The 26,709-nt window shown below is 36.5% G+C and overlaps 1 protein-coding gene across 1 annotated transcript in view; it reads right to left on the reverse strand.

Annotated features, from left to right (window-relative positions):
- The window catches only part of CNTN5 (contactin 5), a 195,976-nt gene that overhangs the window by 17,793 nt on the left and 151,474 nt on the right, over nt 1-26,709 (reverse strand). The window contains exons 12-15 of the mRNA XM_026073782.1: nt 24,898-25,056; nt 24,329-24,478; nt 10,211-10,281; nt 7,215-7,449 (exon numbers count right to left, since the gene is read on the reverse strand). Of these exons, the coding sequence (XP_025929567.1) occupies nt 7,215-7,449; nt 10,211-10,281; nt 24,329-24,478; nt 24,898-25,056 (615 nt within the window). The remainder of the gene's footprint in view (nt 1-7,214; nt 7,450-10,210; nt 10,282-24,328; nt 24,479-24,897; nt 25,057-26,709) is intronic.

Here is a 26,709-nt window from a genome sequence, read left to right on the forward strand (position 1 = left end):
TGCAGTAGCAGAGCCTGCAGTTTTTTCCTTGGCCTAATGTTCCTCATTACATTTCTAATGTGTTGATCTGCTCCTGAAGGGCAGACAGAGGTCCTGACTCTTATCATATAGGGAGGCACATCAAAGAGCTTTTTTTTTTTTTTTTTTTTTTGCGAGGGGGCTCATTTAACAGGATTACAGAGAAGGAGTTTCCTTATGTAATAGTCTTGACTCATTAGCTGCCCACCTCTCTCTGATCATACTGCAGGGATTGTCCTGGCACTAGGGCCCTATACTTTTTTCTGACATGGCTTGTAGATATTTTTCATCCTTTTTGATGTTGAATTTTCAATGTTTGTTGCTCTTTTTGATCTTTTTTTATTTACTTCTAGAGAAAAGAAGCATTTCTGATGTGGTAATCACCCATGATGTGTATTACTAATAAGTATAGAATATATATGGATCTTTTCAGGTAACAAAAAAGAAAAAAATATTCTCCAGGAAAAAGTCAAATCATCTTCTGAATTCAATAATGAAAGAATCGTGCTACAAAGAAATATATTCATCATAATATGATTTTCTGTTCAATAGGTATACCCTGCTTTCCATTTTATGTACTACTAAGATTTGTGCAGCAAAAGCTATTTTCTAGGTTTTGTATTATTGAAGCAATTACCTTGTTGTCAGAAAAGATTGCAGTGGGATAACTAATTTCTGATGTACACAAAATGTTGGTTGGCAGCCTTTACACTTTCTATAAATGTAGAAATCATTTCCTCCTCATAGCATTCACTAGAGGTCATTTATATATTGTTCAGAACAGAAACAAAGAATATTTTCTGATATTTTTTAAAATAAATTGTTTTCAACACATGGAATAGAAATAGTTGTCTTTTTTTAAATGTGAAACAAATGCATTTCTTACATATCCAGCAATTATTCACTGTAATTTCACTGATATTAGACACTAAGAAGGTAAGTATTCAGCAGAAGAACAGAAATGATATTTTTAAGAATAAGGTACATTATGACTCTGAAAGTTTATGGAGATGAAATGGCATTTTTTATTGATTCAGATAGGATGAGGACCATATAATTTCTTGTCCATGGCTCAGTACAATGTCATGCTTTATTCTGTGTGTCTAGAACTGATGATAAGTTTGACAGGTTCATTAGGTTTTTCCACAATGGTTGCCGGTATATAATCATATTCCTTTATTAATATCTTGGCATTATGTTAAATCTATTGGTATCTTCCTGAGGTCACACTGATGGAAAAAAGTCTTTAATGATCCCTTTAATATTCCCTGATCAACTTAAAGATACAGCACAGTAAGTTTTCAGAAGGCTGTGTGCAACATCCACAAAACAGTCTTTTCCATATGCTGAAATAACACTTTAAGGAAACATGTTCAATCTGCAACACTCAGGATGGCTACAATGTAGTAGAGCAAGGGATTACACCAATTGCATTGATCTGGCATTCAGAGAGGGAATCCTGAATTTTGATACTGGCAGATAAGAGAAAGTAGAATTACTTATTAGCTTTGCATTCTCAGTACTGCATTTATTGCCCTAAACTTGCCTGTTTTTCTCAGATATTTATTGTTAAAGATATCCATGTCATCTTACATAAAAGCAACTCTAGGACCTCTTCATGTTCACTGAGTGTTGTTTTAACTCTCTTATGGAAAGCAGCCTCCATCAGAATCCTTTGTCCAATCACTTAGTACCCATTTGCTTCCAATTTTAACTCAAGAAAGGATTTTTTACACACTTCCCTAACTCAAAATCTGAGCTCTCATTTGAACCTAAGAACCTCAGCCTTATTAGGTAGTTGCCTTATTACTCCAGGCAGTTCCACATAGTTAATATGTTAAGACTTCAGCAAGGAGCAATGACTGAGAGAATTCCTTTCTATGGAAAAATCCACAAAGGGATCTCACAGTAAGGAAACCATAAGGAGGATTTCCTCTAGTGTGATTACCTATTACCATCCTGAAGTCAAAGAAGGTGATATCATTTGTTCCCTTGATGGAAATAGCCACAGGAGCTATCTTTCAGATCTGGGAAACTGACTCAGAAACTTCAGTAAACTGTTTTCATTTCTAAGGAAAACCAAGGGAGACTCTGCCTTGGTTTCATCTCTGCCCCTCAGACATGGACTGGTTGACATGTCCCTGATTTGGGGACCCCACTAGATGTGCAATATCATGACTGCTTGTGGGATAAGACAGCCTCCGGAATCTTGTCAAGAGAGGCAAAAAGATGTCTTTGGAAAAGGAAACACACCTTGATACTAGGATTATAAAACTGATTTCCTAAACACCAAAAATAAGATGACTGACCATTTCCTAGATGGCCCTTGGACTTTACTTAAGCCTTTTCTATTTTCACCTGTCTCACCAATGTCTTTGCAGAGGACTTTAAAACAGAGAAAAAGAAGATAGTCTCATAAAAATGGCAAAACTCCTATTTCTATCAAAGATGACAGCTGTATAAATGAAGTTCTCCTTTTATGAGACAATCTAGATTCTTGGTCCATGTCTATATGGCTAAATAAAAGAGGACCAGGGACTTGGCCAAGACACCAAGTGGCCAGTAACGCAGCCCACTGAAGTAGCGTTTTTCTAGCACAATACTTAGGGAAGGTGCTCCATATCCTGGGGTGTGATGTTTGAGCAAGTGGCCTGCCTTAAGGTGCATATAAATGTGCCCTTACTAATCAAGTAGGGCTTTTGAAGTCTATTCCAGCATGTCTCTCTCTCTCATGCTCTCTCCCTGTATACTCCTTCCTGTGGCTTTCCCTTCTCCATGGAATAATCCGGCAATATTATATAATAGAGTGCTAGGTGGGAAAAGGAGCTGCCTTGTCCCCATAAAGGCTTTGATTACCTACAAACAGCTCCCTCACCTTAGTGAATGATTGGAAATTGGACATGCGACTGGCAGAATTCAGGCTCCATTCGATTAAAAGTGCTGAGCAATGTTGCCGTCTTCATGAATATAAATGATATCTTTGTAAAAAGTGACATGGTGGCTGGAGCTATCTACATAACGTGAGGAGGGGATGTGCCTATAATATTGATAACACAGCCGATTTCCCACAGGGGCTAGTGGCATTAATCAAAGAAAGGCTGAATAAACTCATTCATATCAGGGTTATGATTTCGTTCTTTAAAAATTCAATGAAGACGGCTGTAGCTGAACTTTTACAGGATCTAATCCAGATGGATCAGCTGGTAAAAGCAGGAAATAATCCACTGTCATTTACAGCAAATATGCCAATTTTTTAATTTTCAGGTTCACCTAAATTCCAAGGAGCTCTGCTTTAGCTGTGAAATGATCCACAGAATTTCACTTTATAAATGTAAAATTTTGATTTGATACATGGAGGCCATATTTTGAAGTGCATAATTGCATATTCTTTCTTCTGAATGAAAAGGAATATTTATTTATTTAAATAAGGGCTCAGAATGAAAAGCTAGGGGAGTTGGACCTAACCAGAAAAATATTTTAGCCTGCATTGTCTCATTTAATGTCACATCTCTCACTAGCTAGCCTAATGCATAACTACTTAAAGTTATGAAGAAACAAAACTCCAAAGGCTGCTATGTGGACTTTCTCCCTTCAGGTAACTGAGAGATTTGGTTCTCCATGGATTGAATGAGTTAGTTCAAATCCATATGAAACAAGAGCAAAAAGTCTGTGCAATATCATTACATCTTGTATGTATTACAGAAGCGCATCTGGGGTCCCTCAGGAGGTTTTAAACAAATGCAGGAAAACTCAGAGTCCCCAGGCTTTATCTTGTATTGCTCAAGGCTTTCTTTCATATCTAAAAGTTTTTCATAGTATTCGCTACATCGTTTATCAAAATTATAAAACTTTCATTTCTGTGAAGGTAATTTCTTCATGCGCCTAAAGGGGAAGATAGGTACCTACTGAAACTACCAGACATATTCTGTGTCTCCCATTGTGGCAATCCTGTTAAAAATGCCTCTGTAAAAGACCTAACTCATCTTGAAACCACTTGGGTTCCCTCCTTCTCTCAGAAGCCTATTTCTATTTCCTTTTATGTTTTCACCTATTTCTAGGCTTGCCTTTCCTTGTTGCTGGAATATGTCTACTGTGCCCTTCTGTTCTATCTTCTTTTTGCAGATAATTGTACATCTTTCATTCTTTTCTGCATCTTCTGTATATCATCCTCCTTCCCCCTTCAGAACTGGTCCTGGCTCTCTTATCATCTCTTTCTTCACTAAAACTCCTTGATCTTTTGCTTACTTTCTTTCCTGTGGTCTCTCAGTCCCTCAAACTTTTCTGTTGTATTAAAGAGTCTTTTCCACAGGGTTACATCTGCTTTTTTTTCTCCTCTGGCTACTCCACTAGTCTTATAGGACTTTCTTTCAGAAGACCTACATTGTCTTTTTTCCTCTGCTTCTCCATTCTATTTTCTACTTCCCCTACACATTCCTTTTCATCTTTCGCTCTTGGATAGTGTCTTCCATGAGCTCCACCCAGGTGACAGCTGACACCATCTCAAAAACCCAGTGAAGGAGAATAAATGTTCTACATCTATAACCAGTCAAATTTTGCCCCCTTCTACTTTGGTTTGATTGATCCCTCAGTAACCATCAGTGTCTTATCTTCTGAGTATCTGACTTAGAGATAAAAGACTAACCCCTCCAGGTACTCAAGTAAAAGTTCTCATTTTTTTGCTTGTGTTTGCTGAGATTCTTTGCTCATTGACTGTTTTTTTTGTTTTGTTTTGTTTTTTAAGCCTTTTGCCTCGGTCAGAGCCACTATCATGTAATCATATATCAGTCAGAGGGGAACATCTTACTCAATACCAGGTGTGAAGCTGCTTGCCCAGGCACAACTCAGAGCCACCGCAAGTGACCTCTGAATGTCTGATTAGAGAGCACACAACATGCACTCACAGACATCCAGGAAAGACAGACACATGCTTTCATTTTTAACAGATGAGAAATTTCTTCCTTGTCCAGGATCTGTCCCATGCAAACTATTGCTTTTGCCTGTGTGCTGAGCTGAGGCAACAGGATTTAGGCAACAAGCTTTCTTAGATAAATTTGTTATGCCAGTGAACAAATGTAGATCTATCTTTAGAGGCGGAAAACCTTTCTATATGTGACCTAAAGTTTCCTTAATTTTTAATAATTTTATCCTAGGCCTTTATTCTAGGTTTTTTGAAGAGCAGTGAATTGGATTCACAATGAAAAACAAGTAAAGCTAAAGGTTTGCTGGATCAGCCCTAGGATCATAATATATTGTACTGTCAATCTTTATTTAATATCACCTTTTCAATAGAAATCCTTGAGAAAAAAATGTGCCTTCAGTTGTCTTGCTCTTAAAGTGTGCAAGTCCATGACTCTTTCAAAACCAGTTCTTCCTTTTTTCCATGACAAACCGAAACATATTTGTTGTCAGTCTCCACATTGCTCAGAATTTAGCTGTAATAAACTGTTTCATTGTTGCTTTAAATTTTCAGTGTAGGACCTTGGGTTACTCTTGAGAAAAGCTTTTTATAAATTAATTTTGCAGTGTATTGTCACAGCTTATCATACTTCTTTTCCTCAGATATAAGTCTAAGAAAGTATTAGCCCCATTGAATTCCACTTACCAAAGGAAAGTCTAATGTATAGACATACGTAGAAATTGAATTAGCAAAGCTATAATGGGTAGGTACTTTCAAATAACTGAATTTTAATCAGAAAAGTTGGTTTCTAGAGGTATTCTCTATAAGCATAGGAAGAAAGTTCATTTTAATAATTCTATTCAGATTATTTGCAAAGTTAGTATTTTAAAAGAAATGTTAGAAAATGGATTTATGTATTACTGATTATTCTGTTTCCAGTTTTACCCCAAAACCAATCAGAAGACTACTTATTAGAATTCAATGCTCAGCTTTTGCTAAGATAGCTTTTGCAATTCCAAGAAAAAAATAATAATTACAAATAAGAAACAAATTTATTATCTATCAAGGTTTTTGCCTCCTTTCTCTTGTACCACTCTTTTTATTGAACTTTCTGATCAGAGAATAAAATTGTTAAATCGTAAAAATATCACCATCAGTATCACAGTTTTGTCTATTAAGGAACAGGGAAGTCAGATGAAAATGGTAAAAATGTCCAAGTTGTACTGGCCAATTTTTACATTTTAAAATGCAATTATTTTTATAGTGATATGAATATCTGATAGTGTTAATGCAAACACTGGAACACAAACAGATTACTGGAACTGCTTTTAGCAGAAATAGCATTTCCCCTAAAATTATTGGGAAGGAGCAGGTAATCTCTGCTACGCTGAGGCTCCAAAATTACACATTGCTAATATGGAATAACATTTAATGTTTTCCGGCATCACAAGAAATACTGTCATTTTCATACTATACTTTTGTAGTGATAGTATAAAATTCCTCCATATAATGAAGTATATGGCTTCCAACAGTATAGCTCCTCAAAATATTTCTGGGGAAAATATTTGCCTACCTTTTTGTGTGTATGGAAGTTTCCATACACTGGCTCCTGTCAATACAGAACAACTTCTTTTACTAGTATAAATTAGTCTTTTCTCAGGAAATGCAGTTGGGTTGAGTTCATAGCAATTTTCCAGAAATATTTTCCATTTGTGTTTTTGAACTACTCATATAATTCACATTGAATATTTGGCCACGAATGTAAATTCATAACTTTCTATGCTAATAAAATAAAAAAGAAAATAATAGAAAAAATAAATAAAAATAAGACCAAAATTGCATTCTGTGGAATTTTGGTATCCATTAACCAGAAAATGAACATTCATAAGTGAATTTATATAATCTTTGGATTGTTGTCAGATTAACTCATGAAAAAAAAGTATCATGAACTTCACACACAATAGAAAGAATCAGTCTTCCTTTGCTCATTTTTTGACCAGCCCAGCTGGTCAGTTAAGGCTACAGACTTCATATTAGGCATGAAGCTCCTTTACAAGAGACTTTTTTGTTAGGACTGACGTGGCTTGATTTCTCCTTCTAAATTTTTAATGCTTTCTGGGCAAGCTTTGGCAAGTTAGTTCGCCTCCTTCTCTGCAAAGCAGCACTGATGATACTTACTACTTCTGCAAAGAATTTGAAATCTATGATTGAAATTGCATGGTATAATAGGACATATTATGTAAAAATAGCTATATATAGATATAACATACAATTAAATTTTACTGTATGTTGAACTGACCTCCTTCAGCTGAGCAGATGACCACAATAGGGCTGAATGGACCATCTCCTTTGTTATTGTAAACACCAACTTTCACCTCAAAAGGAGTCAGAGGTGGCACACTTTCATCTCTATAGATGAACTTTGAGGCATCTGAAGATGTCACCATTTTTTCCTTCCAACCTCGTGTTCCGTTGGGTCTGAAAGCTACAATATATCCAAATCCTTCTCCATTCTGAAACTCTTCTGACACTGGCTAAAATAGAAAGTTCAAATAATGATCAGATGTGGTCTTATGCATTTAGAAAGCAATCATTTAGTGACTGAATATAAGCTGGCTGCTTGTGTCTGGGTGATCCCTTCCAGTTGCATTATAGGATTTTATCAGTCATGCTTGGTAACACAGAGGGACAACTGTTTCTGAAGAGAAACCTAGAAAGAGCATTTCTTCAGCTAGTCCTCATGGTTAGGTCACTGCCCCAGGAATGAATTAGCTCTTGGGCTCAGAGAGATGTTGCTTTTGTACTTCCCACATCTTGATAAATGCTTTAACTAGTGATCTGCTAGCTGAATAGCTACTTCCAATGGCCTTGTTAAAAATACAGAGCAACATCTTGTTAAGGCCTCAATCCTAAAAATATGATGTGAGTGACACTGACTACAATGGGACCCTATTGGGATTTAGGTGCCACCCTGTCTATCTTCTGTATCCAAATGGGCTGTCAAGCCTTAATGATTTATGTCAAGGGTTCATCTTGACACTTAGGGATATAATGTAATAAAACTAGCTATTCTAACTCTCAAACTGAAAGACTTGTGGAAAAAAAAATTCTCATTTGTCTTGATTATACCAGCAGAGCTGTGAAATTAGCACCTTAAACTGGGACACATATGCTGTAAGCAGGCATCAGCAAAGGCACTTAGGTGTTGAGAAGCTAAGCATTGCAGCATCTAAATCTTATATGTCCAGCTCAAGGAATAGAATTGTTCATACTGATTTGTGGCATACATTTCTTAAAAAGTCTATGGACTGGGTTAAGTTTAATAGCTGTTAGCATATAAAGCCAATGCCACAGAAAAGGTGTCTCAACACTATCTCTTGAAGAGTATCTTAGATCTGCAGCTAATGACCATGTGAGTTGGAGCTGAGGCACAGGAGATGCAGCGTCCTCGCCCCCTCCACACCATGAGTATCTTATCACCAGGCATCTCACTACACCAAGTGAGACCATTTTCTACCCAGCCTCCTGAAGCTGTGCACTGTGCATCCAGGACAGAAAAATTCATGTCTCCAAAGGAGACAGGCAAAAAGGAGACAGACTTTGTAGCCTAGTGATTTGGGTTGGAATGGAGAAGCCTTGCTACTCTTTACAATGTTTATGGTTTTTGCAGTAGACAGTCACCATCAAAAAGAAAAGAAATAAATGAGAAATAGAGCCTTGGGATTTCACTGCAAACATGAAATGCATGATCTGTGAATCAATTTTAGGTGATTAAAGTTTTATTTGAACTGGCTGAGTATAATTCTGCCTATGCTAATTAGCCTTTTTTTCTGAATTATTCCCAGACACCCATATACCATCTCAGCATCTCTTCAATCTTCTTACTTTGTTGAATTCCTATTCCCTATGTAAGTCCAATTTAGACTTTTGGATCCTGCAAAAACAGAGATTCATTTGTGCTGGAGCTAGGCTAACTTGCACTGTGGTTGTGCCTTATAGAAATGCAGTGACTTTACCAGAGAGCACAGCAGTGCTGTGAGCACAGTAGTCTGTAGTGAGTTGCTGATACTATTCACAGTGTATTACCCAGTGTGCCAATATTAGTTCTTTAGCAGAAAATTGAACATTTATTTCTAATTATATATTTTTTGTGTGTTTTGCTTTGTCTTTTACCTTTGCCTCTCATTTCTGGAAGAGAGATAGTGACTATAATTAGAAATGGTCAAAGTATACTGAAAGTTATATTACACCAATTAGTAATTCTTAACTGTTTGCTGTACCTCTATTGCAGGGTGGGTCACCCTGAATGCGTATTGTTCCTTTGCATCTCTGGTTTCTTTTGGAAGAAGACTTTTTGTTTTTGTTTGAGATTCAACAAATTCTCTCCTGATTGGAGAGATGCTGCGGAGATGCTGCTGCTTAGTGTCTGGCAACTTTAATCAAACTCAGATCAATGCTGATTTGCCTCAGCTGTCTCAGGTCTTGAGGAAGACAGATGTGCGAACATAGGGCATCCTCTTCAGATGTTTCAAAATACATCACTTTCAGTAGTTAGCTAGAATTTTGTGTCTCTTACCAACTAAATCACTCCTGAAGATGGCTGAGTCAAATTTTTTTTATGACCCCCCCCCCAATCTTTATTTGATGGAACTTTTTTTTGTAAAATTTATTGAATCTGAAACTTTTTATGATGACTCTAAAGGTTTTGAAAACTCCCCTCAAGAAAAGTCTCTCTGCTCTGCTGTGTTATATATGACCAAAATATGAAGCAGAGAAAACTGTCCCCTCCCCCTCTCCCTCCTGCCAGTCGCCCATTGGCACAATCATACATCTGTTTTACATCTTGCATCACAAATATCTTCTCTAAATAAAGATGTGTTATAGGTCTTTAGTTTTGTATTTTTGTGAAACAATACAAAACATTTATTCTGTTTCAATCAAAAAAAAAAAGTGTTATAAAGGTTTCCCTCTCTTCCTCTAGCTACTTCATCTGATGTAGCATTCACATAAGAGCCAAGAAAGTCAAATCAAACTAAGCAGTCAATGGAGAAGGAAAGAGTGATAAATTAGCATAACTGGAGCTGCTGCTGGGTGGGGTAGGTTCACCCTAATCTTCCCTACTCAAAACAGACGGAAATGCACACTGTTTTGAAACTTTGGAACACATTTATAGAACAGTATTTCGTGTTCATGTCTTGCCAATATTTGCTGTAGGGAAACCCCAGTACAGTACTCCTTACTTTACCCTCAAAGAAGTAAACATGAAACAAGTACTTTAATCAAAAAGTCCCTTACCTCCCATGCTATTACTAATTCATGTCGCCTTCCACTTCTGCCACTTACATTAGCTGGAGGTGTCTTTGGAACTGTGAACAAAAAGGAAAAAAAAATTGTAATGTCCAAGTTATTGAAGTTTTCCCCATAGTAATAAGTTGATGCAGAAGACAGAAGGTTGTTAAATCAAAACAGAAATCACAAGTATAGCACTCTGCAGTAAAGAATATTTGCTGAAGTTTCCTGGTTTCGTTACAGAGAATCCCAATCAAGCTGGTAATGTCAAACAAACCACAAGCTGAGAAGAAAAATAATATTGAAATAAAAAGTTATTTAAACACTATTTCTTCTGCAGATTAGTAAACTTTTCCATGTGGAGGCCATCTGAGAGATGAAACAGGAATTATCTTGTTAGTATTTGTATTTTTTCAAGAGACAATTCAAAAAAAAACAAATGCTAAAGAACCTGAGATATTTCAGAGTTCAGGTCAAATTGCACCACATAAATGATATTTCTCTACTATTTCACAGTTCATTAGTGATTTAGAATGTTTAGTTTCTTTCATCTAGTCTGGTATGCCATACCAGGGGTCCAATTTTCAAAAATTTTGAAGTAACCATCCTTAAAAAACCCTTCCTATTTCATGTAAAATACTGGAAGCAGAACTATTTACAATTCTTTAAAAATTGAGACCATTATATTTCCTTAAACTATTTCATAACAATGTACACATCTATACAGCTGACATAACACATGTGAGCAGCTAATGAAGTTCTTCAAACAATTTATAAATATCATCATCAGTTTGCACTGAGTTACGATATTCTGTTTAGAAATCTGAGTTGTTTCACTGGAATTGTGTAATTTCTTTTCTGTTACTTAGTACACCTAATGAAGCTCCTAAAATGACTAATGTGTCTTGAGTTTATTTACTGTGAGCACATAATGCCTGCATTGTTTATTTGATCAAATATGTCCTAAGATGTAAACTTTCTCTTTTCTTCCTTGCAGCAGTACATAGATCATTGGTAGAAACGCACTGTGAGGCATTAACTGTTAAGACCTTATTGCATGCTATTTAGCTTATTTATTGAGTAATGTTGTGCCTTTGAACTATATAAAGAAAAATACATTTAAATAAACGTACACAGTCCTCTCTATTTCCCATGTTGATCATTAGAGTCTCAAGTTCAATCAAAGCACAGTTGTTACTAGATACTGGACCTTCACCTAAGACTTCAGAATTAATCTACATAGTGTCTTTTGAACTCTGAACTCTCCTTTAAAGAACAAAAGCCCAGTTCTGTTTTTTTTCTAGTAACTGATGCAATCCCATAAAGATTAGGAATTGCTTCTGATTTATACTGTTGGAAATGAGTGGAGAACGAGAAAATGGTTATACATAAATCTCTAATATCAAATTTTTGCCCTTGTATCTATGTTTCTTATGAGACTGATATGCGAAATTCCTAATGTGTGAAACATTTCTCTCCCATAAAGCTGTGTTCATCTGGCCTTCTATTTTTTATCTTTTTCCCCTTCTTCTTTCTTTCCTTCACACATCCTCCCTACACAATGCTAAATGGTATCTTTCATAGTTACTCTCTGCTGAAAGGTCTCGATTTACATACAGTCAGATGGTCAAATCGCTGCCTTGCAATTCCAGTGCAGGGGAGGAGTCAAAGAGAAAATCTCACCAAGAAATAGCTTAAATTAATTTCAGTTACTTACCACTTTTTTAATTGACTGACATTGTTTTCTCCTTCCCCAAAACATTGAAAAAGTCTTCCAAGTATTTGTACAGGAATTCAAATAATTCCTTTAATTTCTAATACTTGGCACTCAGACACTATATTTTACAGTATTTACATATATTATCACAGTTTTATTTACAACCATAGGATTAACTAGCAACCATGAATAAATGGAGGAATTTTATCCTAATTCTTGTTTTAAAATGTATTTTGAATCTAGCAATGTGAGTAATTCCAGGTTCTGTCAWTTTGAGGAGAGAGTAGAGTAAGAGCTGGATTCATCTAACTTGACTTTAGTCATTGGGAAGTCTGAGGTTGTAGTCTAGGCTCTTTCCCCAATGAATACGGAGTTTAGGGGTGTTTTATCCCATCCTAAGATAACTGTCTAAAAATGCGATGAGCCGCTTTCTAGGAGGATTTATCTCATTCCACTGACTGGAACATGTCCACAAATGAGTTTAAACTGAAATCTAACCCTTATAAGGTGAAATTTAAATGAGACAGATTTCTCTACAGAAACAGAATTATACAATATTGAACAGAGGAATTGCCCCCAGCAGAAAAATATCTAAAATGTGTGAAAACTAGGATGAACATTCTACAGTAAAAACATATAGATCAATAATCAACTGTTAGTGAATTAACACACAAGAACTATCATGTCATCTCTAATGGAACATATTTAAAGTGCATTTAGCACCCATTTTCTCTTGCCTTTCTAAGATTTTTTTTTTTGATAAATTATAAAGATGAATGAACTGTTTAGGTAGATGCAACGTTACAAACAGAGAGTGCTGTACCCTTCCTTTGAAGCTGTGAACATGATGGACTTATTCAACCAGCAGTGTCCTCTTTCTAGATTTTTTTTTGTTAACAGACTTACAGACTGAAGCCCTATTTAAATGAATAAACGTTAAAAGAATAAACCTGTCAAAAGGATGAATCTCCTTTGCACCAAACTAAAATATATATCCACAAAGTAAAACTCTCTCAAATGAATAACCATTAAAAGAATAAATGTGTCAAATGAATAAATATCCTCTGCGCTGCACCAGACTAGAGTATATGTAGTCAGAAGAGGACGTTTTGAAATGAGTAACTGTTAAGTGAAGAAAACTATTAAAAGAAAACATTTTTCCCAGGCATCAAGGTTGTATATTAGCAGCCCCTTCAGCAAAGTCATCTTTATATCACAGTTTGTAGTTTTATATCTCAATTTACTCACTCATAACCTAGGCTTATTGTCATGCAATTAGTGTCTTCTCAGTCTTCAAGTTGTTAATTATTGGCAGTGACACACATGGACATACACTTGCACTAAATATGGAAATATGATGTCCAAACTTGGCTCCAAGACACAAGGTCCTTATGGCTGGGGGATCAGGCCATTAGAACCTCTTTTCTTTAATATCTATCAAAGCTGAGAAATTTAATATTATGTCTTCTGAATAAATATGACCCACACCAATGGACTCTTCACTGTGTTAATATGTCTTATTTAATAATAAGATGAAGGAAATCCACCTTCTAGAAAATGAAATCACTTCTTGCTTAACACTTCCTTAGCATCGCAACAAAAGCGTACCATATTTAAAGTCAAATGCCAAATGTTTAGATGAATGCATCCATGTAGAACATAATGGAATCACAAGAATATAGAGATGAAGAAATTCTCGACACAAAATCTAGCTCAATCTCTGGCATTGAAGCAGGTTCAAGAATACCAAAGCAAGTGAAAAATCTCGAATGAAATGCAGTCCCTTTTATGCCTAGGCATCCTGTTCAAATGCTTGCAACGTTAATTTTCCTAGATCTCTTTTTTCTGTTGTTGTTGAATATTAGTCTGATTTCTTCTTTTTATTTCTTCAGCAATTATGAGTAACATATTTTGAATTTTATAAACATCAGTATTTCTAGGTGATGAAAAAGTAATATGGAAAAATGCGAGTAGACTAGGGATGCACAAAACTCTCTGACATCCCAGATGAACCACTCTCAATATATTCAAATAGCTGTGTGCTCAGCTTTAGATTATTTCATCTGGACTACTTCTTTTATACAGTTGCCATGTGGAACAGTGTCCAGAGAGCCAGTTTTCACTCTTCTTTCTTTTCTTTGACACTACCCATGACCACAATTTGGCTTTGCTTTTGTATACTGACTTCTAGCATACAGTCAGCTTACAGTTTGCCTCGTGCCTCCCAGGTGATTTTAACCTGTCTGACTACCAGAGCTGCCTCACAGCTTCTGGCTAAGGCTCGCCTTAATGTTTGGTTCTTTGGCTCCAGTTCTCACAGCAAGCAGATTTTTTCGAGAGGGCTCATGACGAGGCTGATTTCCTCCACAGCAAAATCATTCTCTCCTGTTCAATTCTACCACACCCATACTTTTTTTTTTTCTCCTTCAGATAGCTGAATTTGACAGCCATCTTTCTCTATCCTTGCTTCAAATCCTCCTTTTACCCCCATCTCTATTTCTCTACTGCCCCAGATTTCTTCTGAGAAAAAATTAACAAGATATAATGTGCTCTCTTCCCCTCCTCGCCTGCTTCTTGTTACCCTTCACAGATACAGAAGTCTTCTACTTACTCCCCTCCCTTCTGCTAGACTCTCTGAGTCTTACCCTTACACTGATTCTTGATTGTTACTTCTTGCTGTCTTTTGCCTCTTTTTCATCAATACTTTATTTTTTCCATTTAAAAGAAAGAAAAAAACCATCTTTGACCTTACCTGTTTCCCTTCCCTTTCTTCAGCCACACTAATTGAAGGTATAATTTGCAAATGCTGTCCAGATCTCATCTCCATTTTATTTCTAGACTGTCTTCAGTTCAAATTCTGCTCCCGGCACCCTGCAGGTTCTGCCCTCAGCACAGTCTATAGTGACCTGTTGACTGCCTAATTGCAGAAACAGTTCCCTGTCCTTACGCCTCTTTAATCTCTTATAAAAGTCATAGGAAATTAGCCTGGTGATCTCGGCAACTATAGCTCACTGTCTTGCCCACTTTACAGGGGTAAAGCACTGTCAGATATCTCCACTTCACACTGTGGTGCGGACATCTCCTGTGTCCCACTGTTGGGCTCTACTGTGACAGTGGTGCCATATAACAGATGCTGATTTGGTATGTGAAATGTGCTTCTTATTATCTCTGAGTTAGGCTTTTTCAGGAAAATTAAAAAGGCACAAATACGCAATCTTGCCAACAAATATAAACAAACCTGTGCCTATTCTGATCCAAGAAGCGAGGGTTTTTTTCCATGTGCTCTAAACAATTTTTTTTTCCACTTTATTTGATCAGCAAACAACAAAATTTAGCAGTTTTTTGCCTTAGCACTTCATGACTCTGGTTATCCTCATAATTTTTTTCACGTTCTTATATAATCTGCCTATACCTTAGTTATTTTTCTGAAACTGTAGAATTATTATCCTACAAGCTTTAAAGAAAATCTGTCATTGAAATGAGATCTGCCATTAAAATAAGAGGAGCTACAGTTAGGCTGGTCTTGTCACTCTTTGAAAATAGCATCAATTACCTTAAACAGTGTTTCATTTCCAGCATGAATGTTTAAAAAACAAATGCTTCAAAAATCATTGCTGTCTGCATCACAGTTTTTGACTGTCTTTCTCTTTTTTTGCAGCCACTGTTTGTAATTATGCTTTATTTATTACCTTTTTCAGGTGTCACTCACATTTCTAAAATCTTCTATTCTGCTGGGATTTGCTTTTATTTATTTATTTATTTATTTATTTTTATTTATTTATCATTGTTTCCCTCCTGCTGCCAACCGTTGCTTTGGAATTACTTGATGCCAAAAAGACTGCTGGGGATCTACCTCTTCCCAGCTGAGCTCTAGTTGGGTACTACAATCTAACAGGAGCCAGAAAACACCTGAAGAAATGGTTCCAGATGGTTCTTTCAAGCTCTATTCCTCCAATTTATCAACAGGTGATGCAAAGAACTGCCCACTAAAGCCCATAGAAGACATTTATAGTAAGATAATGACTTTTTATATCTACCGAGTCTACTAAAAGCCTTGTCCAGTCATGTCCTCATTTCATCTCTTCACTAATACAACTACTACAACATCATTTTTCTCTGGCCCTGCAATCTTTCTCTCCCAGTACCAATTCCACCAATTGTGGAAAACACAATTTCTCTCAACCATTGCTTAGATAATAATACCCTCCTTTGCATGCCTCCACTTGGTCCTTACTCTTTACCATGATAAACATAAATGACTTGTCTTTGCTATAGTTACTTTCATATCTCCTTTCTGGTCATCTCCTACTTTGAGTGACAGCAGTTTTCATCATCCACTTATCACAGTTTAAAAATATAATTTTTTGTTTTCTGTCCTGGATCCCTGCATACCTGGGACAAATTTCCTCATAAAATCTTCAAAAGTCTTTATTTGATCTCTTCTAGGAAACTCCTCCTTCAGATTTTCTGCTGTAAGATTCCGATATAAAATGTGATTGTGCTTAGCTTGATTGAATATCTGTAATTTTGACCAACACCTTCTCATTAACTCCTTTGTCTGTTGCGTATTATTACTTTTTTGTGTAGGCTACTGTATCCTGTTCTGTTCTTAGATTGTAAGGGCTTTGGGATCAGGTCAACTTTCTTTTCTTTTGTTTCTTCAGCCACTGGTAAAATTGGGAGTTCAAAACTAGGTCTCTTCATCATTCCAGTAAAACAAACAACTAAATGGCACTAATAACCTTGTTCGGAAAGTTTTGCGAGCGTGGTGCCTGGAAGACATGCATCACAGTAAATTGTGTCTGCTGACACATATTGATGCTGAAATCTCCACTTAAAGCAAACAAACAGAAATCTTGAAAAGACTTTGCCATGAGTTTGATTTAACAGAAATAGCACGATTTGTTCTCCTAAGATTTTCATGGAAATGCTGTGATTTGCTGAAAATGAAAGTGAAAATAAACACAATTAACTCTATCTCCCCTAAAACAAGCAGAAAATCTTTGTTTTCTCAAAGAGCAGCACAAAGAATGTAGCCCTCAGCAGCTCTGTGAAGCGTTTGATGGTACGCTTAAAATGTAAATGAGGAAAGGGTGACATGGCAAGGCAAAGCTTGCACATGAAGCCTAACTGAAAAGGGCAAATTGTTTAAGAATTTCTGTGTATTTTATCATTATAAAGTTAAATGCACATAAAAACCAGTTCTTTTTAGTTAGTACAAAATGTGTGCACAGTGCTGGTGTTGCTAAGGGCTCTGTGCATGGGCTGATGCTGAGTCAGAGATGCTCGTGGGAACAGAGGTTCCAAAGCACTGAAAATTCCACTTATACATTTTAAAATTGTATTTGAAGTTTGGGAAAGCTTTTGGAAGTGGTGGGTAATACTATAGCTATTAGACCATGACTATTTGGGGTAGGGATTAGCTTTCCTTCCAGTCTCCCACTATGTTGAATGCTTTCAAAACTACTCATTGCTTTAGGGTGCTTAAATTAGGTTTTAGGTACAGAGGTTTAAAAATTCTTCTCTCTTTACTCAGCACAGCTGCTTAATTTTCCATTCTTTTACTGAAAACTGCAGATTTGGGTAGATTATAAAGATGAGCACAATCAGAGATTTCAGCTACTCACTTTGTGGCAAAATATTGGAAATGATTAAATATTTCATTCTGATATTTTAACAAATGAAACATTTCCATATTTATTTTAAAAAGAGGTTTAATTTGAATTTTACTTCAATTTTATTTAAAAATATTGGAACATTAAAACTGTGAAGACAAACGAGAACCTTTCCAGTTGACAGAGATTTTTAATTTGATCCCAAATTATTATTTTACTTTCAGTTTGCTAAAGAGAACAAATAAAATTTTCTTTTTGTTTAAAATCAGAGTTATTCCCCCCGTTTTATCGTGGTGAACTGAAAAAATGTTTCTTGCATTGCTCTAGCTGTAGGTGCCCAGCATTTACAGAAAGGAAGATAAAGTTGTCATGTTGAACCTGGAAAGACTGAAAGTACTTGAAACACAGTACAGATACTTCTTCACATTCCAGTCTTGTAAATAAATAATAATAATAATAATAATGGTGTCATTGAATGAATAATTAATCATTTTAAAGTGTTTCTGTTTGTTTTTTCTTCAAGAAAATATTGGGGTTTTTTTGAAAGTAGCATGTTCTGGTTATTAAGAAGAGGAATTAAAGTTTCTTAATTTTTGTAGTGACTTAATTTCCATGTGAAACAAAAGTATTTAGTAGCAAAGATTACATTTAAGTATAATATTGCTGTAAAAACTTATAGCTAAATACAGTCCCTATCATTCAATATTGCGATCTGAATAGAGGGAAGACAAAGAGAAGCAAGATCCTTACTGCCTCCAATTTTTCAGATTAAGAAACGTTAACATGAGTTGCTCAAATTTACACAAAGGTTCCTAATAAGGGACTGAGTCCGGATTTGCCAAATCCCAACTCTGAATTTTAATCACAAGGTCTTGCTGGCTGTGCTTGAATTCTAAACCCATGAAGATATCTTTCACATGGATTTTTTTCTGTATAAATTCTGAAAAATCTCTTCAAATAAAGCAAAACAAAAGTAAATGTTGATAGTGCTATACTTTTGGGGAAGAGAAATTATTAAACATGGCTTTAGTTATTAAGAAAATGTTTGCTCAATGTACCATTACACTTATTGTTTGTTTCTTTTACAGCTTTTTATATCTTTTAAGATATAGATGTAGTTTGAAAAATGCCTCTTCTTAGCTGTGCAAAAGGTATGGGGAGAAAAAAGGGTTTGTCACCAGCTTGACAGAACTTCCTAATGTGAAGAACCAAAGCAACAACACGTTCGGAAGCTTTTTCTTCTCAGTTGTTTTCCTTTATATGTATTCTGCAGTACACATCTGGGAAACGGGCAAATGTTAAGTGAAAACCTCTTCATCGTGTGAAAGGCCAGCCCTCAAGTTCTCACCTCCCAGGAAAACTTTGCACATCTCCTCTGCTCGGGAATAAGATGTAAAATGTGCCCCAGCTTCTCTGAAGCAGACGATTCACTGTATTCAACTGATTGGAAAGCAGTGAGGAAAAAATGCCCAGACTGGTCTGAAATCTGCATGTTTGTTGCTTTATTTTTCTCTGTATTTTTAATATCTGTAATTTAGTAGAAGATAGGACTAAATTTTATTTTATTAATAGGGTCATGCATGGCTGCAAGATTCAGTCTAAATATCCTCCAAATTACCACACATTGGACTGAAATCTTCAATGCTGCAGAATATATGCCAGAAGAACATCAAAAAACAATTCCTTAGTTTTCCTAATATGTTTTTCAGTAGCATATATACAGTACTTGGATTCTTTGTCAATACAGTTTGGGCCTGTCAGTTTGGGCCTGAAATATTATGTATTAGTAGTTTTAAATGTACCCATGCAGTCAGTGATTACTGTCTACTTTTCTCCTTTTGTTCTTCTCTATGGAGGCACCTTTTCATCAAAAAGCAATTTATTTACTGTTTTCTACAATAAAATTAGCTATGATCATGGGAAAACCTTAAACTCCTCTTATACAGTTCACAAAAAAACAAAACAAAACCAACCAAAAACTAAAATGAAAATAGCCCAAAGGCAGATAACTTTTTTTTTTTTTTTGGCTGGGACATATGTATTTCTTATTATAACGTGAGGAATTTCTAGTTGAGAATAAAGATGATTTATTTTTTAATTCTGTATACATTCTGCTACTAATAAATTGCATTAAACTGTTACCTCACAGAATTGAATTTGCATGCGTGATTACCAGGTTAAACTTTGATTCTACTCAATTTCTTTTCTCTCCATGTTTGCCCATGAATAGATAATGTAATTGACGCTTTGCCCTCAGGCTTCAAATGCCCGACTGCCTTAGTGGAATGCCAGGCATGTTTATATTCACGTTATTGGCTCTTTTCACCTTGTGGACCTGTAAAATATGTAGCAAGGCTAGAACTAACAGAAATACAGCAGCTGGCTATAAGTTAGATGTGCCAGAAAATTGCAGTATTATCCATTCCAATGAAAGTATCTATGAAAAGCAATCATGTTAACTAAATATGAACTAAGTAACAAGATTAGGGTTTAATTAGAAAATTAAGGTAAGTGGAAACCTGTTTATTATTCTGTTGATTTCCTTGCACCATCCCAAGTATTGCCTCCATGGGTATTTTTAGATAATGGACTAATACAAAATGTTGTTACTATCTTGGGGAAGAAGTGATAAAATAAGTGAGGTGTGGGGAGAGAAAGACTTCAGTCTCAAGTCAAATTAGTTTATGCCATTAAATTGCAGATGACAATTTCCATTTAAGTATAAAATAATGGAAGCAGAATCATACTCTTACTGCCCCTGTGGATTGTCTTTATGGCTATCCTTCAGCCTCGTGGATCACGGCTCTCGACTGAGCAGGAGGCAGAGTCACATTCTCCACTGGGAGACGGATGTTTCTGCAGTTTTTGCCCGTGCAGGACCAGCCTGCCGGTTTTACTTGTGGGGCACATCTAACATCACTGCAGATAGCCAGGTTACTCTGCTACATCTCGGGTAGAGAGGCTGATATTTCTAATAAATAATGTCCTTTCACATACACTTTCCTGAAGAACTGAGATCTATGGTATTAAAACTGGAGCCCATGTTCACAGCTGTTTCCTCCTGTAGCGCTCAGATAAAAAAATGGGAGGAGAGAGATTCTGAAAGAAAATAGATCACTGGGTAATACACTAGGATAGGTATTAATGTGCTAATTTGGAAAAGCATACAGGAAAACCAATGAAAACTATTACTAGCTTTCCTGTTGCTTTAACTTTGGTAACTGAAAACTGTCCTGAGAGTTGACAGTTCACAAGATCGCTAAATAAGTAATCTCAAAGGATAAAGCTGAACAGACAAGATTTAAATGCCGAAGAATATGTTGGCCTTCAAGAAGATCTGGAGATCAGGGAAAGGTGGCTGCCTGAATGAAACAGACCTTGAAGCCTCCAACATTTTGAGAGCACTGTAACATGCTATTTTCTGATTTTATAAGCAACATGCTATTTTTCTGAAGAACAGTTTTATTTGTTTGTTTATTTGGAAGACTCTTTTGAAGCACAGTCTATCAGGTTATTGCTCCTACTTTACAACCATTTGCATCTGCAAAGGGATTCCAGAAAATTTGGAAGTTAAATCTTACTGTAACACCTGTCTTTTTTCACTCTTTCTGTAGACCAAAAAAGTGTGAGAGCATCTATTAGTCTGTCTCTTTTACTGAAAACAACAACAGCAAACACAACACAATTGGAAACAAAAGGATGTCTTGAAAGAAAAGTCTTTTGAAATTGAGGTGATGACAGCTAACTTTTGCTTTACCATGTTGTGTTAAATGGGCACATCAAATAAATTCAATTTCAACTTCTCTGAAGGCTCTTAAGTTGTTTCAGTGGTACCTCTTTGTAATTCAGTGTCATGCTGCAAAATGTTCCTTGCTAACACAGCAGTTGTGTAGCTGTAACTCTGGTTAAAAAAAAAAAAAAAAAAAAGGTTCCTAACTGGCAAGCAGAAGGTGTAAGGAAAAAACACTTAGTATGGCATTTTCCTGTTTTAATTTATATATTTTCAAGTTTTCACTGAAGAAGACCTGCACTGTAATTGGCTACAATGTTTTTTATCAGGAGGAGTCCCATATTGGTGTGTACTTGGTTACAGATGGTTACTACTTGAGTTAAAGACTCTGTTCTTCCAGATGGCTGCAATAGTAGATTATTATCCACAAGCAAATACCAATCACTGGGTGAAAAATACACCACACTCTGAATGCTTTGTCTGTCCCCAAATGTTTTTTTTTGAGTGCTCATTAGTATGATTTATTAACTATTTTTTCAGAGATAAAATTGCAATGATTGTTCAAAGGAATAGTGAAAATGTATGGAGATGACTTTTATGAAAGTTGTAGGAATATGTCAATACAACTTTTGTTTGGTAAGCACTGGGAAAGAAAAAGAAGGGAAAAAAAAAAAGGACAGCTAGATAAAAGTCTGACATTTTCAAACTTCAGTTGGTAAGAAAAACATCCTATTCACAGCTTAAATACATCTGGTCCATTAAAACCCTACACCATCCTTTCAAAAAACAGGGCACATATTCATAAATCTGAAAGAACATAAGCCCAGGGTTGCAACCTATTACACAAGATAAACTTTTCCCAGAATGTTTGTGTCCCCTCTGATTTGTGTTGCCTGAACAAACAGAGATGCGGTTAGAACATTTGAGTTCAGTAGTATTTTCAGAGCCGGTGCTACATATGGTACAAAAGCATGGAAAGCGTAATGGTTGTGGAATAAGCTTTTTTGAAAATTATTTGATATGAAAGTAGCTCATGCATTTTTTATTTCATTTTCCTTTTCTTCCCTTTAAAATGTAATGGAGCAAAGTATGTAGCATCTAAAACTTCTGCTATAAAGTCATCAAGTTTCACACTGTGGGGAGCTTGTAGAAGATGAAGGAGAGAGTTGGAAATAATGCATCCTTCAACATGCATGAATGGGAATCAAATATCTTTGAATGCAGTTCAGTGATTGCACAGTGAAATATAATATGAGCCAACAACTATGCAGTTATTTAAAACAGAAAAAAATAAATATGTTTTATTACAATTGAAGATAGGTCTGTTAGGCTGCATACCRGAATATTGCATCTGATTTTGGGCCCTCCTGCAGAGGAAACACATTGAGAAACTGGAGGGAGTTCAGGGGAGGGCCACCGGGTGGTCCAGGCTGGAGCATGTGCCCTGTGAGGCGAGACTGGGGGAACTGGGCTTGTTCAGGCTGGAGCAGAGACAGCTTTGGGGGCACCTGACAGCAGCCCCCAGAGCCCACAGGGATGTGATTGAGGAGCTGGAGCCAGGCAATTCACGATGGTGTGTGGCGGGAGAACAAGAAACATTGGTCATAAACTGAAATGGGGCGGGGGAAGGAGGGGGGAATAGACTGGATATAAAGAAAAAAAAAAAAACACAAGGAGAATAATTAATTGCTGGAACAGGTTGCCCAGGGAGGTTGTGTGGTCTCTATCCCTGGAGATTTTCAAGACTATGCTGGATAAAGCCCTGAGCAACCTGGTCTGAATTCAGTGTTGACCCAGCTTTGAGCAGGAGGTTGGACTAGAGACCTCCTGACATCCCTTCCAACCTTAATTATTCTGTGGTCCTATGATGATATCTAAGAAAATCAGTCCAAATATTCCATTGTGAATGTTTATGGGTGGTATGTACTCAGATGTACGAAGTATAGAAGTGAAGAACAAGATCAGCATATTTTAAAAGATAAGAATTTTTAATTCATAATGGGAGGGTTAGATACATTTTGGCATTATCACTTGTAATTCTTATAATCTCCCTTAATGAGAAGAAAGAAAGCAGAATCTAACACAATTAATGTACTTACAACTATAATATCAGTTATACTTCCAATTAAAGTGGAATCTTTGAATTTAGAACTCAGCTATTGTGTATGATTAACAGGCTACTTAAAATTTGTTCAGCCGAAGAAAAATCAAAACAAAATTAAACTTTGCTAGTCTTCCTAAATAACAAAGAGAAATATAGCTAGTAATGGAGAAAAAAATTCAAAGTGTTCTGGAAAGGAGGCTTTGGTCAAACCCTACCTCTCTCTCTTGCTGTCACCTAAACAAGTATGCCTCCCTTTAGCTGTCCAGGAACTTTTCTCAAGTTTCCATCCCTTCAAATACCACTTGTTCTTTAGCTCTCTTCATTCCACCCAAGCTGCTGTCAGCGATTCCAGACTTTCAGAGGCCATTGACATTTTCGGGAGATTCAAATAAGGTATATATTACTTTTTTTCTGAGTTCCTGCAGTGCCATTGCAATCAAAAATATTTCTTCAAAAAAATCAAGAAGATTTCTTCAGATGCACAAACAATTCATGGTGGTATATGCGTGATAAAGAAATACTTAGAGTAGATGGTATTTTAAATGAAGTGGCTTCCATGGTTTCCCTAGATTGCTGACAAATCTTTCTGTGGACCTTCAAGAAGAGAAGTTATGAGGATAGGGAGGGGGAGGCTGCTTAGGACAGAGAAATGGCATGGAATTGTAGAGGAGTGGAAGCCTGGTGGAGGGTAGGCAGCAAAGGCTTATGTGTAAGAAGAGTAAGACAGCGCCGATGTAGTAAGACACTGGAGGTTGCGGTTATTTATGTTTCTATAAATTGAACAACATTCCTGTAATTAAAACAAGCTACCTCTCCACTCCCTATTCCAGAGATTATCACTCTTGAACAGTGATGACCAAACACGGAGGTGTTTGCCAGGGAGAAGACAATGTTAATGTTATTATACTGAAATGATTTTGTTAGTCCTGGCAAATTAACTTGTTCATCATTTTCTTACCTGCTTCATTGGTTCTGATCACTCGGGATGGTGCGCTTGGGTCACCAGTCCCAATTTTGTTAGTTGCGACAACTCTAAACTCGTACTCCACCCAAGGGTTCAGTTCGACAGCCATCGCAGATTCCATATCACCACTTATGACATCTGGAACTGCAGGCAGTAAAACATATGTACAGGTCACTCAGAAATCTGAAGCTCACATGCAGTGTCTCCATGGCAAGTGGCTTTAAAGGCCATTAGAAATGACAGAGGTCAAGAATCTAGTATGTCAGAAATCACTACCAAGTTTTTGGCAATCTGGTAATCCTGAAAAGACACCGATTGAAGGATATAGGGGAGACCTTTCTGTCTATCCATGGATGCATGATGGCAGGTGTCTTTGTGTTGTTCTTACAGAGCTGCTGCTAAGTGACATGAGAAAGGAATGAAAAAAAAAACAAACCCCAGTGCTTTTAATTTATCATTGTTATCTTAACAGCATCTGGTTTTGCAGTTGCCAGTGGTTATTATTGTCATGAGCCAAGAATTGTGAACTCAGCCCACTCATGCTATTTGAAAGTTTTTCTCACCTGTTTTTACAGTCTGCCAGCCAAGAGAAAATGGACTGCGTGCTTGCAGGTTGTAGAGGGAGATAGGACTATGATTGTCTGCCCCGGGACTCCAGGAGAGTGTTGCTGTGGTGTCTGTGATTTCCTCCACTATCACAACCCCTGGGGGACCTGGAGGACCTAGAAATAAAGTAGAATAGTCAAACAGAGCACACCATCATCAGGATTTATCAGCAGTAATACAGGACAAATATATTCTGTAGGGACCCAAAGGAGTTCAGTATTCACGAAATATAAGGTTTAAAATGCATACTAGTATATCACTGAGATAGCTCATTTCTGGTGATAAATTATGATTGTTTCTGTTCTTTAATGCAGTGTAGGTGAGAAACAATTGACTTGTCAGAGTGATAGTAGAAAAATTAGAAACAGAAACATTTAAAAAATCCTCAGTTACTATAATTGTTCTAAACCTAAAATTAAAGAATAAAATGTGCAAGTTTAAGATGCATCCAAGGCTAGATTGACCAAGCACAATCACATCTTTTGCCTGTGTGCAACTTTTTGGCAGGAGAGAAGAACAGTGACCAAAATGAAGCAAAGGTGTATGCATTTCTTGAAGAACAATAATACTGATAATAACCAAATCAAGAACCCAATGTACATCCTTCCTCTCAGATTAACTCCTTCAGGGATACAGTTTGGATTACCTTGGATTACCATCTCACCAGAAGTCCATTACCTGTTAGATTGAAAACTATTTAAAAAAAGGTTTGAAAACTGATCTTTATTGTGATTTCATTAAAAACAAACAAACAAACCCAACAACTTTTCACATCAAAATAGAGGTATTATTTCTACTTAGCTGCACCAAATGAGAATAGAGGAATCAGCATTTGTATATATCACATGATTGATTCAGTAAGTCAGGTGTATGGCAACAAGCATGACTTTGTAATGAAAAATATAGATATAACTCCTTTCTTTCTCTTCTTTATTTCTTACCGATATTAGTGTTATTAGTGTTTGAGACCATTGTCAAATTGCAATTGCCAAACTGGATTGAAGCTAAAGTTTCCCTGGTTCAGGATCCTCTTCAACCGGTGTTGGAACCAGACGTTCAGGGGAAGATGTACATCTCTATCACGGGTAAATGCAGGGTAAAAATCTCATTGTTGTTGCTTATATTTAAAAGTTGACTTAAATCCTGAAGGACAGAACTTAATACTTCTGTGAAATATTAATATCATTAATAATTAGTTATGCAGTTAATTATGACAAATCTGGATATTCTTGGTACCTAACCTCCTGATTCTTTTTCAGCCTCCTGCTGTGGAAAGCTGAAGTTTTGCTTCTACACATGCAAATGGAAGCCTGTGAAATGTCAGTCAAAAATGCACCACTGCCCATTTGCTCCCAAAACAGAACTGCAGGAAAGGTGACAATCCAGACAACATTGTTAATAGAAATGCAATTGCCGCTACGTTTTTTGGGGAGCACTGTCCAGTTTGTATACGTTAGACTTTCCCTCAGCATGCTTCAAAGGAGCAGATCCTTTGGCTACCTACATTCCTTTTCAGCCTACTGTGAGTTGCATGAATTGGGCCATCCCACTGGCTGAACTGTCAGCCCTCAGCACTTGTGGATCAGGGAGGTGAATGGTCAGATCTGGAGCCTCCATTTGAAGTGGCAGTTGTAGCCAGGATTTCTGCATTATTAAGCTTAACATTTTTTTAAGTATTGTTTTATATAACTAAATCTGTTGTTGGAGAGAATCTTTAGTCTATAAGTTGAAACAAATTTGTGTGAATATCAAAGGATAAAAAAACCTAG

This window comes from Apteryx rowi, unplaced genomic scaffold, assembly GCF_003343035.1.
Source record: "Apteryx rowi isolate R43461 unplaced genomic scaffold, aptRow1 scaffold_378, whole genome shotgun sequence".
Taxonomy (NCBI): domain Eukaryota; kingdom Metazoa; phylum Chordata; class Aves; order Apterygiformes; family Apterygidae; genus Apteryx; species Apteryx rowi.